The following is an 18,189-nucleotide window of genomic DNA, read 5'->3' on the forward strand; positions in this document are numbered from 1 at the left end:
GACAGGGAGACGGGAATAACGGTCACAGTGGTGGCCGTCCCTGAGGCCAGCAGCATCCCAGCCTGAATGCTCCTGGCTGGTGTGGTTGAGCAGACTTTGCCTTCACCACTTCAGTTCAATGGCAGCTTTCCCAGATCTCAAAAAATGGACAGGAGGTAGGTCCTAGTTCAGCCAAGGGACCCCAAGAGTCCACCAAATGGAGCCCCGGAGTGTTATACCCTATTGTTTCACTCATGATATATCATGGACATATTTTTTCAGCAAAGATTATTTTACATCTTGATTTTTAATGATTGTACTGCATTCTATCATGTGGATATAGCAACATTTACCAAAGCAAAGCTGTTGGATGTTTGGTTTATTTCCAATGTTGGCTATTACATTTTAAAGCTGTAATAAGCAATCATGTACATAGCCAAAACACAGCACACTTATTTCCTTAGAGAAATTCCTAAAAGTGAAATTATTGGCTAGACAGGACACATGGTTTTAAAGCATTCAACAGAAACTCCCAAATTTTCCCCTACAGAAGTATTCCAGATATTCTCCTCTCCAGCCTCGATGAGAATAAATGACACAACTTCCAATAAATTACTTGTCAGGGCTAAGAATCTGTATCTGAACAAAAAGCTCCTTACTGATCACCAGTAGATGGCACTCTTTCCATTATATGACAACCAGACGACAGCAGTGGTGAAGCAGTGAGATCTTGGGATTCTGTGAGATCTTGAAAATTGTCCGGGGATGTTGTCACCCTTCAGGTTGTTAAGATCTCCTGCAGTTAATTGTCACTCGAGGAAAGCAGGTTCCTTCAAATGGGCTCTCTGGGCCCTTGAAGCCCCCTTAGCCATCACGGCTGTAATTTTACATTTCTGTGTGTGATTGTTGATTGCCTCTCTCTCTTACTGGAGGTGGCATTCACTGCTGTGTGTCTGGGTCCTGGTGCGGTGGCGGGCACAGGGGATACACCCTGCAGGTGTTGGCTGTGTGAACCCAGACAGAGGTGCTTGGGACCTGGCCTTAGAGCTTTGCCAAATGATGCCACTACAGGAAAGGGTGGCAGAATGACTGCCACCTTGTAAAAGTACACATAGGTGTCGGGGGTCGTTAGAAGGCTGGGGTTCCAGCTCACTTACTGGTCAGTTATATCACTGCACTAAGCCTCAGTTTCCTCCTCTACAAACGGCTCTAATAATAGCACCTACCCTATTATTTAATAGTTTCCGAGGGCTCAGCACAGTGCTTGGTACCCAGTCAGGGCTCTGTAAGTCTGCTTGGCCTTTGCAGGCCAGCCTCCTGCCCCGCAGCACACACCCTCTGAAAGGACAGTGAGAAGAGTGCAGGGATTGTTGTATTACCTCAACATCTTCCAGGCGGGCAGTGACTGGGCATTCCTCTCTGACTACCAGGCTGCCCTTCTTACCTAAGGCACCTCTCACATTCTTCAAGAACAGGTCAAAGCCCCTTTACCTGCAGCCTGCCTTTAAAATTCCTTGAATTTCCAAGCTAGATTTTTGGGCGGAGTATTCAAGGTTCTCCTCTGTCAATTGAACTGAGTTTATGCTGAGTTTATATCTGGTTTCCCAAAAGCCTGTCACCGCTTTTCAAAGTGTGTGCCCCCGAAAGCTGCTCTGAATGTTGTTCTTTCCCATTTCTCCCAGGGGCAGGGAGATTCCCTTTGGGATAAATGGGAACTTCTGTGCTCAGAAATGAGACCAGCATATACCTTCAGAAATCTGGTTCACTACTGAAATCTGATTCCATACCCCAGGCCCCAGCTGAACCACGAGCTTCCCCTAGAAGGGGTCGTTTTGATCCTCTTCTTCTTCCCAGGACAGTGGGAGACCCTATTAAGCCAATCCATAGAAAGAAGGCCCGCTCCCCACTGAGCCGGGGCGCCCTTCAGGGGATAGGCAGGCCTTCTCTGAGCCCCAGAGTCACCTCAGATCCCACCATTCCTCCGCTGTGGCCGCGAGTAGGCCCTGCTGCACCGCCTGCTGCCAGTCTGGGACCAAAGGGGGCGGGGGGGCGGGGGGGCCGGGGTCGCATAGGGAACCACAGGTATACTAGGGCTGAACCACGGGTAGCCCATATCTATCTTAAGGATCTGTGGGGCATAGTCACTGAATTGCACCTTGGGGAACCTGTGAAGTGGGGTAATCAGAGAGCGAGCTGACTCTGACTCTATGTAGGCACCAGGGGGCGCAGCCGAGGCGGGGCGGGGCGGGGCGGGGCTGGGGCCGAGGCGGGGTCAGAGAATTATAAAAAGCACGGAGCAGCTGGATTTTTCATTGACATCTTGGTCGAGCGAGTGCGGTACGTCCCGGCACTATGGTGGGCGTGGGCCCTAAGCGACGCTCGTCGGCGGCCCCTGCGGCGGCAGAGGAGGAACTGCAAGCACGAGAACAGATGCTGGAGGCGCGGCGCGCGGAGGGCTTGGAAAGCGAGGGTGTGACTCTACAGAGGAACATTACGCTAGTGAACGGAGTGGCCATCATCGTAGGCACCATCATCGGCTCCGGCATCTTCGTCACACCTACCGGTGTTCTCAAGGAGGCCGGCTCACCCGGGCTGTCGCTGGTGGTGTGGGCCGTGTGTGGTGTCTTCTCCATTGTGGGCGCTCTCTGCTACGCCGAACTGGGCACCACCATCTCCAAATCCGGCGGTGACTATGCCTACATGCTGGAGGTCTACGGCTCGCTGCCCGCCTTCCTCAAGCTCTGGATAGAGCTGCTTATCATCCGACCCTCCTCGCAGTACATCGTGGCGCTCGTCTTCGCCACCTACCTGCTCAAGCCGCTCTTCCCTGCCTGCCCGGTGCCGGAGGAGGCCGCTAAGCTCGTGGCCTGCCTCTGCGTGCGTGAGTATCGGCACGGAACCTGGCCTAGGTGGCGGGGGTGGGGGGCGTCCCCGGGCCATCCCGCACCCCTGGGGCATCTCCTGAACCCCCTGCTGTCTTCGTATTCTGTCCATCCCCGCACCCCAATGCCATTTTGCATCCCTAGACCATCCCCGCGGCTCTAGGCTAAGGTTACTTGCCTCAGAACCCACGTGCGTTTCATTCATCCATTCATTTTAAACGTCATTTTGGAAAATCCGCAGTACAGCAGAGTTCCTGTCCCACGCGTCTTGTGGGCGGTCCCCTTCCCCAGGGTAACCCTATCCGAATTTCTTGTCTGAGCTCCCCAGGTGCTGCTTCTGGAGATAAATTGTAGTTAATTTTTTTCCCATTCATTTTCCTCTTCAAACCAGCTAGCTTATCAGGAATCAGTAGAGGCTGACTCACAACAACAACAAAAAAAGCAAACAAACAAACCAAAAGACACAGTAATACAATTGTGTGTGGGGAGCAGTGTCCAATCCCCCGAAGATTGCTTTGAGTAGTAAAAGAAAGGTACCTCACCATAGATTAAATGTTTGTATTGGGTAGGACTGGGGGCCCCACGCTGTGCTGACAGCCATTAGCCATAGTCCCAGTGTTGGGCACTGTGCTAGTGTATTGGTAGACACGGTCCTAGCATGTTGGTGGACAAGGTATTAGTATGCCGTGGGCATGGTCCCAGTGTGTTGATGGTCTTAGTCCCACTGGTTCGTGGGCATGGTCCTGGTGTGTTGGTGGATGCATGTTACGTAAAATTTCCCGGGGATCAGAGACCGAAGAAAGGCTGATGATAGCATTACAGTGAGAGTTTATGAAGGGAACTTCCCATAGGAGGTACATCTTGGGCATTGGCAAGACAACATGGCTATCATCGGTGCCACCTGGCCAGTACTAAGGAATTGTATAGGACAGGGTAGGGTGATTGGGGAACTTGGGTGTGACCCGCCTCAGATAAGAGGGAAATATGTTACATACTTGCCCAGAACAGGGCAGAGGCCTGTTCCAGGAACAAACAAATCTGAGGCATTGGGAAAGGTCTCTGAGGCGATCATAGGACGTAATCTCTGTTTTGGCTTGGACCTAGCATGGCAGTCCAGTGGTGGTCAGGCCGAGCTCCCCTTCCCTGGACCAGTGTCCCCTCCACACTACAGTGTTAGTGTGTCGATGGGCATGGGCCTAGTACGTGTTTCACCTGAGAGGGAACCAGGCTGGGGGAAATGGCTGCTCTGCAGAACAGTTTTCTTATCGGGTCTCAGAAAACAAGTTATCTGTAGCAAATGCCATGTGATTTTCATTTCTTTTCAGCTATGGGCAGTTTTTCCCCCTACCTCTTGGCCAACCTCGAAGGAGGCTTGCAAGATGGAAGTGTCCTGCTTTCAGACCTGCCACCTAATTTGAAGATTTGCCCAAATCTCGGCCATGCATTTAAGTACAGAAATAGCAGAGTACATCACGGTTTTGAGTCCTAGCCGTGGAGTTACGGGAAGTGGCTTCTGCCTGGCCCACCTGCTGGTTCTGCTGGGTTTGTGGGGCACGTGCACTGAGTTTCCTGTGTCTGTCTCGCTGTGCTATGGGGGCCGGTTTTTTAATTAATTATTTTATTTCTTTTAGGATTTTATATATTTTCTTTTAGAGAGAGGGGAAGGGAGCGAGAAACAAAGGGAAAGAAATGTCCATGTGTGATATACATATGTCAGTTGCCTCTTGCACATCCCCAACTGGGGACCTGGTCTGCAACCCAGGCATGTGCCCTGACTGGGAATGGAACCAGTGACCTTTTGGTTTGCAGGCTGGGGCTCAATCCACTGAGCCACACCAGCCAAGACTATTTTTTATTTTTTAAATAATATGTGTATTTATTTATTCTTTGGAGAGAAGAGAAGCAGGGGAGAAAGACAGGGAGAAACGTCCATTGCATGCCCCCTACTGGGACCAAACGTGCAGCCTAGGCGTGAGCCCTGACCAGGAGTCAACTGGCGACCCTTTACTTTACGTGTGTTGCTCCAGCAACTGAACCGCATCAATCAGGATTGGGGGCAGGTGTTTCAGAACTCCAAGACATGGTCCAGAAATGGTGTATCCAGAAGGCAGAACTCTGCACAGCTGTTTGCCTGCTGAGGTCACACGCTGTCCCGAGACCCTGATAGGCAGCCATGCCAGGTGAAGGGGCAATATTTGCCTTTTGAGGGAGCAGGGGGCTGGTGTCTCAGTGGCGTGGATCTCAGCTTTAACAACCTTGGTCCAGATCAGGAGTAGATACGGCAGTAGTTGATGTGCCTCAGAATAGGAAAGCCTCTGGCTTCTGGTGGACTTCAGGATGAGAGTTTTATGGGATGATGCATTGGACTGGCTAAGGAAAAGCCTCTGGAAAGGCAAGGTGATTTTGTTCGGTTGTTTTGTCGTTAGGAGAATTTTAATTGCCTGATTTTCATCGTTGTTAGATATACAATAATCATGTTTGAGCCCGCAATGTAATGAAACTGATCATATCTTTAAAGGGTTCCCTCTTTAGTCTTTAAAAATGGATTCCTTTTTAAAACTTTTGGGTTTAGTAGGTGAATCCTGGTAGATTCTAGAGGGCTGCAGTGGACGCACTGTAGGTCACTTGTGTTCTGGTATTGCCCGCCCAGTGGTGCCGGTCATGCCAATAGGTCCCTTTTCTATGCGTGCATCAGCTTTCATAGCTCTTTTTCTTTGAACCACCTGTGTGAATGTGTGACACGTGTGTGTGTGACTTTTTCTGATGGAAGGAGGATTTTCAGTAACACAGAGGGGTGTGTCATCTGCAAGAGCCAGCACTAGTCTAGAGCCTTGCTTGGTCTGGAGAGAGCCGTGGGCTGGTCCCAGGCTGACAGGACTCTGCCTACCGGGCTGGCACGGCTGTTCTCATCCAGTGCAGTAAAAGGTCATGGTCGTCCACGGAGTGGACTTCTGAGAAGGCAGTGATAGTTCCCACAGAAAAGCCACAGAAAGCTCCTGAGTGTTCTGTAGTTATTGCACAAAAGCTGGGTTCAGAATTTTTCCTTAAGAAGAGAGAGGGGGCCCAGCACCACTTTCTTCCTGGAGCGCATTCCCGCAGGCATGTGCCCCAGGGCGGCCTGCGGCCCTGGCGCCGCTCTTTCCAGCAGTGTGTTCCGGAACACAGTTATTATTTTGCTGGCTGATCTTTTCAGCCCCCTGGGCATATGCCACAACAGTTTCCTTCTGCTTGTTAAAAAATTGTGCTGTGAGCCCTATCCCGGTTGCCCATTTGGCTGGAGCATCATCCCATACCAGGGGGTCCACCCTGCGGCCCGTCGCCCACATGCAGCCCAGGAGGCTATAAATGTGGCCCAACACAAGATCATGAACTTACTCAAAACATTATGAGGTGTGTTTTTTTGTGATTACATGTCACAGTGCATTTAATGTGTGGCCCAAGATAGCTCTTCTTCCAGTGTGGCCCAGAGACGCCAAAAGTTTGGACATCCCTGCAAGGTTGTGGGTTTGATCCCTGATTGGGGCATGTCCAGGAGGCAATAGATGTTTGTCTGTCTCTGTCTCTCTCTCTCCCCACCCCCCCCTTTCCTTGCTCTCTAAAATCAATAAATACATTCTCCAGTGAGGATTTATAAAAAATAAGTTTCAGATCAAAAACCTATGATTCTGTAATTAACCAAGTCTGTAAAACTTAAAAATAATTGTGGTGTGAAATGGCTTTGGTGCTTAGAATGATCCTAGGGACAGTATAAATGGGGGAAAAGTCCTTTTCCTTGTAGGTCTGGCAGAAATGATGACACGGTTCTGGTGTTTTCATCTCATTAATGAGTTAAAAAGGCAAGAGGCTAGATTCATAACTCTGTAGTGGCCATGGGGGATTTGACTTATGACCAGGTTTATATGGATTATTTATTGCTTAATGAAAAGTTGTTAGCAGTTGCTGAAATCAGTTTATCCCTCCTTCCAAGGCCCCTTTCTCCGTAAAATGTCTGGAGAGGACTCTGCTAGGGGCCTGGGCTGGGGGCACAGATGAGGGCCAGGGCAGGGCCTTGTATGTGAGAGGGGCTGTGATTTGGAAAGAACTGTGGCCTCATTGGTCCCTGATCTCAAGGGAGAAGCTCTCAGAAGGGATCTGAATGGGTCCACCTCTCCCTCTGTTGAGTTGTGCAAAAGACTTGGGGCCTGTCTGAGTTGTGATCGCTCACACCCACCCAGGACATGTAGGTGTCAGGGAAGTGGCTATAGCAGACCCACTGCTTGCTCACCTTCCTCTTTCTCCATCCGAGTTGGGTGGAGGGTGGGATGGGGTGGGGGTGGGGGAACCTTAGCTGTTGTTCCTCCGAGAACCCATGACCTGAAATATTTTCTCCTGGTGTTAGGTAGAGCCTGCACTGCACGTGGGCAGACCCTGAGAAGACTCTAGGCCATGGCAGGCTTAGCAATTGCACTTCGGGACATAGTGCATTGCACACGGTGGCTGTGGCTTATTCTTCACACCGCCTTCTGTCTGATACTTACTTGTAACATCTCAAGCTGCCCTCGAACTTGCTCTTTTCTGGTTTAGAGAACAGAAGGAAGAAGAGAGAGGGTAGAGAGAAGGAGAGGAAAGCCAGAGGTGCGTGCCAGTGTTTCTGGCTGGGGCCTGAGCGGATGAGATGCTCAGTGTGCACATGTCAGCCCCGCTGGCCTCAGGGCAGGGGTGGGGGTGGGGAGCAGTGCCAGCCTGCTGTCAGCTCCTCTCGGGCATAGATGAGGTGCAGCTTGGGTATCTGAGCCATAGCCAGCTGACTTGCAGGTAAGTTGGTCAGTTGGGGTGATGCCCAGAGTGGGGGAGGAGAGACCATAATAGCACCCCCTAATTCCCTAGTCTTCTATCTGCCTGGCCCATTTTCATCAGCTCCAGGTGATGGTCCTGCTTCTGGGCGGTGTGGGACCCCAGACAATGTGTCTACCTCTGTCCTCATGACTCCAATCAGACCTGTCACAGTGAGACCTAGTTCTAGGTGTCCAGCAGCCTGCCAGCCACCAGGGCTGAGCCCTTTGATGTATTAGGCAAAGGCTCCTGGGTGTTTCCAAGGAGCCAGCGAACCCAGAATCACAAGCCGTGAGCTCAGTGCAGACAACAGCCCAGTAATTAGCACTAAAATCCAACTTGCCTGCCAGACATGAAAGTGGTCTGGCTGTTGGAGGGAGTCAGGCCAAGTCACAGGACTGGGGCTGAGTCCTGTCTGATCCTTTATAGAAGCGTTTGAACTACCCGCACCCCCCACCCCACCGCCGCCTCACCCCCGAGGGAGGTGGTGGATGCGGGGAAGCATTTCAGACCCTGTTTCCCTGGGTCATAGCCCCCTCTGACAATCCCTTGGAATGTGCGGGCTCTGCCCAGAAATGTGTGCCAGGACATTCGCTCCAAACTGTCAAACTGGGTGGTCATAGGGTGCTCAGGCCCCCAAGACCTTGGCCAGGTTGAAAGCCCCCTCTACCTCCAGGAGAGGCCCTGATCAGACACAGTTCTGAAGTTTTCTAGCTGGTGTGCTTGGATTCCCCTCCCCACATGCTCTGCACCTCAGCCTGTGAAATGAGTGTTGTCACTCCCATGTTATAGCTGGGGAAACTGAGGCAGAGGTGGGCTTGGAGTGTACACTCTGTGCCCACCTCCACACTCAACTGCCTTTAGTCATCAGCAGTGTGAGGACACAAGACCAAGTCTGTGGGGAGGGTGGTGGGTGCCAGGAGTCTGGAATGGTGTCGGAGCCCACGTCCAGACAGCTGGTTGGCAGAGCAAGGACACATAGGTCTAAGGTTCGTCCATATGCTGGATTCCTGGGAAGCGCTTCTCCCCCTGTCTGTGGGGTGCCAGACTCCTTATACACTTCTCGTCTTTCCATCGAAGTCGCATGGCAAACGAGCTTCCCGGGCAGGGCAGGCTGAGAGCTGCGCCACGGCTTGCAGCAGCCCTGTGGCCGTGGGCCCTGTCCTGTGGCCACACTGGCCTCCAGTTCCTGTTCCTTTCTTCCATGACTCACAGCAGGTGCTGGGGACTGCAGGGGCCATGTGACCCTATACCCCTGGTCGGTGTCACCTTCCAGGCCCTTGTCAGGACTATGGCCAGGGGAGTGGCCCAGAGTGCACCTGTTCCCACCTCTCGGCTTTGCCTTGCCCTGTCCCCACCAAAAGGACTGCCACTTAGTCCAGCAGCTTTTTGGGACTGGAGGTTGGGGTCCCATCTACATCATGGTGGGAGGACCCCGCCCAGCTCTTTCCTCGATTCTGGCCGGGTGCTGAATTCTTGCCCTTGCTCTGGAGACTGGGAGATCCCAGACAAGGCATTTCTTAGGATGGAACCCGCCCCTCCCCCAGTGGGTTTTGCCTGCTATGTGAAGAATTAGCACTGACTTCCCATTCGGGCTCTGTGAGAGTGACGCACGCAACCCGATCCGTGCTCCGAGTCACTCTGACCGCGATTGCTGGCTGACATCTGTCGCTGCTGAGACTTGATCATTTGTAAGTTACTCAAAGGGTAGCCAATACAGAACCACGGCCATCTCATGCAGGCATGAGCTCCATGGCCCACTGCGACCCCGTGACCAGCCCAGCATAGTATCCAGGTCTGTGTGAGTTGCCCACAACCAGCATAGGACTCAGCCTTCGGCACTCACACGGGCTGTGTCTTCACCTGCTTTCTTTCTGGGGGACCCTGTCCGCCCGATCCAGGTGGATGGCCAGGGCTGATGCAGAAGGCTGTGGGACAGGGGCCAGGTGCTTGGCTTCTCTGGGCCTGTGTTTCAGAGCCCGGGGGAGGATGGGGCGGGTTGTGCCCGTGGAGGATGTGCAAGTTAACCATCCCACCAGCAATGGTCAGGTGTCAGAGGGACTGTCCAGGAATTCAATGTGACAGCAGGTGTGCCCAGCGAGGGGAGTAGGTGGGGTCCAGGAGCTATGACTCCTCCAGGTACGGAAAAGAGGCTGCAGGTACTTTGAGTGCAGTGGCCAGAGTCGGTGGGGCTTGGCCAGAGCCACTTCTGATGGGTCTCGGTGCCCTGCACACTTGCACCTGTATGGTGTGGGTCTGGGGGCGTTGAGACCCCCTCAGAGCTAAGGGAAAGGACGAGTTGTGTGTGGGGTAAGGGTGGCTGGGAGGGTGGAGGGTAGGGAAGGTTTCCCCCCGGGCCAGCCTGTACCCGCAGGGGCTGTCTACTGGCTGGGGCTGAAGGGGGCCAAGTCGAGGAGTCTGGGGAAGGGGAAGAGCCGAACCAGAGTTTGGGTAAGGAGCATTTTGTTTTTTTAAAAAACCACCTTTATTTTTATTTATTTTTAGAGATTTTGTTTATTTTTAGACGGGGGGTGGGAGGGAGAAAAAGAAACATCAATGTGTGGTTGCCCTCTTGCACGCCCCCTACTGGGGACCTGTCCTACAACCCAGGCATGCGCCCTGACTGGGAATCCAATAGTAACCCTTTGGTTCGAAGACCGGCGCTCAGTCCACTGAGCCACACCAGCCAGGGCAGGAGCATTTTGTTTTGATGGATTGGTGGGGACAGGAGGTTCAGCTCATCACTGCAGAGGCACAGAGGTACACGAGGGTCTGTGTCTGGCCTGGTCACAGGTAAACGGGGGCGTTGTGTCCTGTAGGGGTAGAGGGAGGGGTTTCTCCGAGGGACATGACGAAGGGGCTCTCAGCCTCCACTATTCTCCAGCGGGGCAGGGCTCCGTGGGGTCCAGTGCCGTCAGGTTGTATGAAGACCCTCTACTGGAGTGCTGGGCTGGGGTCTGTGGGGCAGAACGGGGACTGGGCCCTGTCCTGGGGTGGTCTCACCCAGAAGAAGGAGATACATGTGAACACGTTCTATAGCTCAGTTCAGGGCTTGTGCCTAAAGGGGGCCTGCAGGCAGGGTAGCTGGGAGTCCTGGCCAGCAGCAGCCCAGGGTGCTTGGAGCAGGCACTCATGGTCACTGCTCTCTGCACATCCCACATGAGACACCTCAGCCCAGAAAGCAGCAGACGCCTGTCCAAGGCCCTACATCGTAACAGCAGCCTGGTTCAGATATGTGGGGCAGAGTCTCTCCTCACCCTGCCTGCTTTGAGGGTGCACAGTAGACTTGTATCTCAGGCATGCTCATGTCGGGCAGGGCCGTACGGGGTTTGCCCCCATCAGTGGGTCTTAGGCCTGGCTGCACCTTGGAGTCACCTGATTAGGACTGATGCCCAGGTCCCCTCTGCAACCTAGCAAAGTGAAGCACCATACAGGTCAGGGAGCTGTGGTGGAGCTTCTCATGGGCAGCCAGGGTTGAGGCCCCTGGCTGAGTGTCCAGGAGACCTGAGCATACTCACCTGCTCTCCTGATGAGTGTTGTGTGACTTTCAGCATGTTGGACAACCTCTCTGAGCTGTCTTTACCCCAACTGTCAAATGAGGGTTGAGTACTACATGTGTCCTCTCAGCCCTCAGGTTCAGTGACTACAGAAGGTTTTCTCTCCTTTTTCCTCTTTATTTCTTCTAGCATAAGTGCTGGAGGAACAGAGGGTTTGGGGAGGAGGTGGAGTTTCTGTCCACAGATGCATGCGTGTATGCCAGTGGTAGAGACTCCTAATTGCTGAGAACCCTGCACACACAGCTTCATCTGTTCTCAACCGATCTTCACGCTAGCAGTGACCAGTCCTATGAATACTAATCCTTAATGGGGTGCCAGACGGTGTGGGTGAGCATTACTCACCCACAAAGCAGGCTGTAGTAGTCTGTCCTACTGGATGAGGAAACAGGCTCGGACATGCTAAGTGACCCGGCCAAGGTCACACCCCATGTTAGAACTCCCTAGGTTTCAGAGCCAGGGGATGGGCCTCCTTCCTGTCAGCTGTCTGTTCTTGGGTTTAGGGGTCCTGTGGGACCCTCTCTTTTCCCCAGGACTCTTACTTCCCACGACCAGTGAAACAAGTTTTTGTTCGTGGGGTTTCCCGCTCACCCCGGGACTCGGTGTCAGTAGATTTCAGAGTTGACTAAGCTGTCTCTGGTGTGTTTGGAAATGAATGTGTGAGCCTTGTTGCAGACGCTCGCCGACACCTGCGCGCTCTCCTGGGATGAACTCTGTGGTTGGGCGTAACCCAGCCCTGGTTAAAGATGCGAACATGAGGCAAACGCATGTTCTTGGGCTGGTCATGGGGAATTTGAAAATGTGATGCTGGTCTATTAGTAATATGTTTTTTTTGAAAGATTTCATTCATTCATTTTTAGAGAGAGGAAGGGAGAGAAACATTGATCGATTGCTTCTCAAATGCCCCTACTGAGGACCTGGCCTGCAACCCAGGTTCGTGCCCTGAGTGGGAATCCACCTTTTGGTTACTGGGATGACCCAGTTGGTTGCTGGGACACCCAGCCCACTGAGCCACACCAGTCAGGGCCTAGTAGTGTGGTACCTTTTTGCAGAAATCAGTGAATGGAGACCCAGGGGGCACACTGGCTTGAGGGTCCCAAAGGACCCCTAAACCCCTAAACCCAAGAACACTGGCTTGAGGGCCCGGTGTGCCCCCTGGACTCCAGATTTCATGTCCTGCCTCACCCGTGGGTGGCGGCCACTTGATTTGCTCCTGGGTAGGTCGGGTTCCACCTGAACAAGTCCCTGCTCCTGGGAACTGCCTCCTTTTCCCTCAGCGGCCGGCAGTAGAGATGAGGTCTGGAGCCCTCGTCAGCCTGAGCTGCTCAGGGTTCTAGCACATCCTGGCTGTGAGGCCGGCGACCTTGTCACGTGGTCAGGGTTGGCAGTTCACACACATCTCAGGGCCCGGCAAAGGTGATTCCTGGGAAACCACCTGGGTCCCCGGTGTGCCAGGTGGATTTAGGTGAATACGGCAAAGGCAAGACAAGAACTCACAGTGACTGGACGCCCCTTTGGTGGTCAGTCCTGTTGGTGTCAGCTCTCCCAGCCTCCTGGGTCACACCATCCTGTGTGTGGTCATTGGCCTTCATCCTAGGAGCAGGCCCACCTGTAGCCAGGGCTCAGTCCAGGGCCCGGTGAGTGCCGAGATGTCCAAGTCAGCAGACTGGCCATTCGCCTGAGCTTGGGTCTCTGACCAGCTTCAGTCACAGAGGTCGACAGGCATTTCGTGTCTCAGGGCTTGCTGCCGAGCTCTGGGCCAAACGATGCTCCTGTGCCTGGCGTCTCGGCCCCTCCCGGCCAGTTCCCCACAGCCGGGCCCCACCTCTGCTGAGGAAGCATTGCTCATAGGTCCCTGACTGCCTCTGCCCCAAGAATTGACCTTTTTATCAAGGACTCTCAAACCTCATGTAGAAAGCACCACCCAGATGGGGAAGCAGAGAGAGTGGGGTGTCTTGAGCCACACTAGCGGGCAGAGACCCCGGAGGCCACCATGCTCAGGATCAGAGAGGGGTCCTGAGCAATAACAGATCCAGGGGAGGAGCCGTCGTGTGTCATTGCGTTTGTGCCCAGCCAGTGTCCTTAGTCCTCAGCCCTCAGGGATGATCTCCCCTTGCAGTCTGTAGATGACTGATCTGAACTGAGGCACCCAGTCAGGCCAGCACTGGAGCTGGACCTCACAGCTGGGCTCTAACTGTAACCAGGTGTCCCCGGAGGCCAGGGGACAAGAGCAGGAGGCCCAGCCGAGGGGGCTTCCTTCCTTCACTGGGCAGCACTTCGGGCCCATGGGGCATACTGGACAGGAGGATGGGGGTTCAAGTAGAGCCACCAGGGAAGAAGGAGGGCAGGAGCCCCTTAGCAGAGGGATGGTGTCCCTGCAGTGCAGCCCTGGGAGCCCGGCTCCTTTGCTGAAGTGGAGCCAGATGCCCCTGCCAGCCACCTGGGTGGGCTGTCACATCAGGACGGAGAAGGGGGCGGACCTAAATGAGCCAGGCAGCATCCAGCCCAGAGCTGCCTCCTCTCCAGGGGGCTCTGGACCTTATCTCCTTCACCCCAGCTGTCACCATCTGAGAGCGCAGCCATGCCTATCTGGGGGTGCTGGCACAAGGAACCCTGGAGAGGGCTGGCTTCTAGCCAGGTGCCCTCCTGATAGTCAGTCACCCATCTTTATCAGCCTGCTGGTGCTGGTTGGCCGTGCCCTGGCAGGCCCCATGCTCTCCCCACCTGCATGTGGGACAAGCATCAATGCTTTCTCGTCTCCCTTCCTGGAAGGGCTGTGGGTTAGTAGTCATGGTGACGACAGCAGCAAGCCCTTCTCACATCTCTGTACCCAGCACCCCCCCTTGTGCCCATCAGTCCCCATCCCACAGGTGTGGGAACTGGGGCTCAGGGGGGCTGGGCATCTTGTCCAGGTGGTGGAGCTTAAAGCAGGGAAGCTGGGCTGCAGTCCCAGCCCACCGCCTCCTCCCACGGCTGCTTTCGCTAAGGCTAGGAGACACTGTGTCCCAATGGATTCGCCTATTTACTTAAGATTATATTTCATTTTGAAATTTTTTAAAAAGGAACACCATGAGAACAATAAAGTATGTGTTGACCCATCGGCCAAAGTCAATGAAAATAGAAATTTCATCATGCGTTTTGGTTCTCTTTAGAAAGGAACAAATATTATAAAGTCCTCTTTGTTCTGTGAGCTGGTTCCTTTCCCTCCCAGGCTGCGGGCCATCAGCCCATCGCTGGTTCACAATCTGGACATCTTTAATGTCTTGGGATGGCCCTGCGTTTGGGGAGAGAGCGCCTCAGTGCAGAGTGGCTCTCTGACATGGGTGGGGCTCAGCCCTTGTTGGTGGGAACAGCTGGGTGGGACCTTGGAATGGGCAGGGTGTGCGCCCTCTGTTATCTGTGGAGGGGCCTCTTTCTCACCCTAGTGACAACTAAGACCCACCCCCTGTGTCAGTGACCAGGGCAGTAGGAGAGCCCACAGGCCGGGGGCTCTCTAGGCAAGCTATCTCCCCTTCCAGGAGCCTCAGAGTCCTGCCCTGCCCCTGCTCACCGTGCAGCGGAGAGACCCCAAGTGGGGCGAGTCAAGCAGAGGTGACAGCCAGAGCTGGCTGCACTCGGTGGTGCCCGCAGTGCTGCTGCAGTTTCTGAGGCCAGAGACCCCTGTGAGGAGAAGAGGACCTTGCCCTGGGGCTGGTGGAGAGAGAGCAGCTGCCTGCCTGCCTGCTGGGGCTGCGCCTTCCCGCTTGCCCCGCCCCCCAGTGGCAGTGAATGGAGTGATGCAATCTTCACGCTTCTTGCTGCACTGGAAAAGCTGAGTGTACTGAGAGGAGGACCCTGGGGCAGTTGCGTCAGGACTGTCACTCAACCAAAAGAAAATGGGAGGCTGACTCAGAAAAGCCAAGGGACCCCAGACCTGCCCTTTCGCTGTGCAGGGGCTCCCTGGGACCCATCCGGTGGCAGGAAGGAACCTGGGCTTGCCCTTCAAGCCCTCTTCATCCTGGCCCCCAGCCAGAGACCACTAAACTGGAAGCACTTACCAGGAAGCCCAGGAAGACGAAATTCTACTATTCCTTCCCTCTCCCCACCCTGCACTGTCAGTCTTATGGAGGATGTCAGAGGGTCCCGCGGACCTGGGTCTCAGTCTTGGGAATACCCCTTCCTCCTTGGACAGGTGATTCCTCTGAGCTTTTTTCCTCTTCCGTGCTGGGAATGGCAGTGCTGACGTGCTTAACACAGGACAGCGGTCTTCCCGTTGGTCCTGAGGGCCAGGACCGAGCATGTGTCCCCCTCAGAGCCACACAATGAAGGCCACAGGCGCTGTTTGCCTTGTGCGGCCCCTCTGAGCCTTTCTTTCAGTTCCTGCTGCAAGAGATGGCTTCAGTACTGTGACACGGGCACTTTGTCTCAAACCCTACATCTTCACTGCCTCATTTAAACCCCTACCACCCCGAGGCGGCTCATTTTACTGTGAGCCTCTGAAGGTGCAGAGCAGCCTGAGAGCCAGGGTCTCCGCTAGGGTCCCCACAGGTAAGAGCCAAGCCAGGCTCTTGGGGGAATTCTGCGTATTTCAGTTTTAGGATAGCAACCAAAAGCAAATACTTTCAAAACATTTTTCAGCCTGAACTTTCTTGGTGCATGACATACAGTCTGTCAACCATTGCATCAGCCAAGGTTCAGAGCAGTGAAGAAAAATGAGGGGGCGGTTGCTGTTAAGGTGTCAGTTCATTTCCAAGAGAGAGAGTCAGAGTGGTGAAGCCCTTACTCCCACCCAGAGCACACCGGGAAGATTTCCTGTTTTCCTTCCACCTGGACTGGTGGGTCTCCTCCAGTTAACTAGCGTGGATTTATCTCTTTGGACCCTAATCTACAGATAGTGAAATTACATGTAATTACTTTTGCTGGGGAAAGACGCCACCTGGGTTCCCAGCCCTGGGTTAGTTCTGTCTAGAAAAGAGGAAGGACAAGCAAAAAGTCTTTACAGACTTCCTTACCTTACTGAAGCCTTCTGAGGAAGAGGTGGGTATTGGGGGAGAGGTGGAGAGAGGCCCTTCCCCTGGGCTCTGGCCATGCTGGTTAATGTTTAATGGCCAGCCCTCCGTGAAAAAAAAAAAGGCCCCATCTGTGCCCCTGCCAGTTCCCTGTGTAAATGCTCCCTGGGCGCCTAGTGTTCCGCACCCGTGGGTGGGGAGCTGGGATGAGAGCGAGGTGCACTCACCTGAGAGCGAGGCGACTCAGCAGCACAGAGACCTGAGTGCGTGAATGAGTTAGAAATACGGAAATGGGAAGGCATTGGTGTTGAGTGTTTCATTGCCTTTGTTTTAGTATAATTTTGTTTCATTGTAAGTTTACGGGGTAGCTTTGTGAACTGCCAGCTCTTGAGATCCCTGAACAGTTAGTGGTGGCTCCCAAGCATGCAGATACCCGCCCCAGCGCCCCTCTGCGCGGGGTATGGTCTCCTCCCAGGCGCCCGGGGAAGCGCCTGCTTATGTCCGGGAGTGTTCACTGGCCACCCTGTCTCCGTCTCTGTGCCCATCCAGGTCAGGGGGGAACCACTTGTGACTGGTGCAAGTTTCCGTTTCAAGGTATGCTGTCACAGCAGAAGTAGAACTGTGCTTTCCTGTACCAGCTGAGACCACCCCGGTGTGGCTGCTCCTTGGCCCTGGGCCAAGATTCACCTTCTACCTCCATTTCAGGGGTTTGTGGTCCCACCACTTGGCTTGTCACATGGATTTGTGCCAGCGGGGTACCTCACTCCCCTGTTAACTCTGGGGGGTTCTAAAAGATTCTCTCCGAAGAAAGAGTTTCCCACCTTCAAGAAGTTTGGTAGGCTGTATGTGAACCCAGTAAATTATGGTAAATGTTGAGTGGGTGCAAAGAGGTGAATGCAGTCCCCCTCCAAATGGCAGTTAGCTATTTAACCTACACTGTTAAGATAGGCTGAGCTCAACTCAGGGGTGTGGAGGGTGGGGGAGGAAGGGAAGGTACCTGTATTGATTGGTGTTCCCTTAGAAGATTGAACTTCATTCTTTAAAAAAAAAAATCCTTTGTGACAGCCAAGGGGTACCTGCGACCACAGCCTAGGAGCCTATGATTCTTAGCCCTTGACCTTGGTCCTATTTTGTTGTCAAGTTTATCAAAACAAGTCCTGGAGGATGAGACCCCACCAAAGGGGCTGGGTTTCTTCTCAGCCTGCCCCTGCGTCATGCTGACCATCTGTCCAGTGGGACTCACTCACTGCCTTTTCTCCACAGTGCTGCTCACGGCCGTGAACTGTTACAGCGTGAAGGCTGCCACCCGGGTCCAGGATGCTTTCGCTGCAGCCAAACTCCTGGCACTAGCCTTGATCATTCTGCTGGGCTTCATCCAGATCGGGAAGGGTGAGTGCAGCCTCGGGGCCTTCACAGCTGTCTTCTGAGGCCCTGCTGTGCTGGGGCGGGGGTGGGGGCATTAATAGGGGGGTCCCCCTTCCTGAATGCAGCAGCCCTCAGGTCTGGCATGCTAGCATGAAGGGTATTCTTTGAATCGGGACACTGTGTGCCAGGTCACACCATCCCAGGAGAGGCAGTGATATTGACTTAGAGAGACTGAACATCATCCAACACATTAAATATCACCCAGAGCAAAGAGGGAGATATAGATTCCCCCCGTTCCGAACCCCACTCTCCTACCCACTGTTGGGGCTGGGGAGGGGTAGGGTGGGGACTTTTGGAGAGAGCTTAGCACTGTGCCTGGCACGTCGTGAGCTGTTGCTAGTTTAGTCTTCCGAGGTAGATGGTGCACACAGGAAGCTACCCAGATGGTAGGTGCCCTACAGACAGGTAAGTCGGAGCTGCCCCCCAGGGGAGGATGCAGAACAGCCCAGCCCCCAGCAGGGCCCTCGTGCCCACGATGCCCCCACACACCAGCATCTGCCATGCTGACCTCTGCCCTGTAAGCAGCACTCTGTCCCATCCCATGTGGGT

General features: G+C 53.9%; 1 protein-coding gene across 1 annotated transcript in view; it reads left to right on the plus strand.

Moving 5' to 3' along the window:
- Positions 1-2,307: 2,307 nt before the first annotated feature.
- The window catches only part of SLC7A5 (solute carrier family 7 member 5), a 38,137-nt gene continuing 22,255 nt past the window's right edge, over positions 2,308-18,189 (plus strand). The window contains exons 1-2 of the mRNA XM_045818991.1: positions 2,308-2,860; positions 17,479-17,604. Coding sequence (XP_045674947.1) covers positions 2,332-2,860; positions 17,479-17,604 — 655 coding nt within the window. The 5' untranslated portion in view covers positions 2,308-2,331. The remainder of the gene's footprint in view (positions 2,861-17,478; positions 17,605-18,189) is intronic.

Source organism: Phyllostomus hastatus, unplaced genomic scaffold (assembly GCF_019186645.2).
Source record: "Phyllostomus hastatus isolate PE091 unplaced genomic scaffold, TTU_PhHast_1.1 phas_scaffold_345, whole genome shotgun sequence".
Lineage (NCBI taxonomy): Eukaryota > Metazoa > Chordata > Mammalia > Chiroptera > Phyllostomidae > Phyllostomus > Phyllostomus hastatus.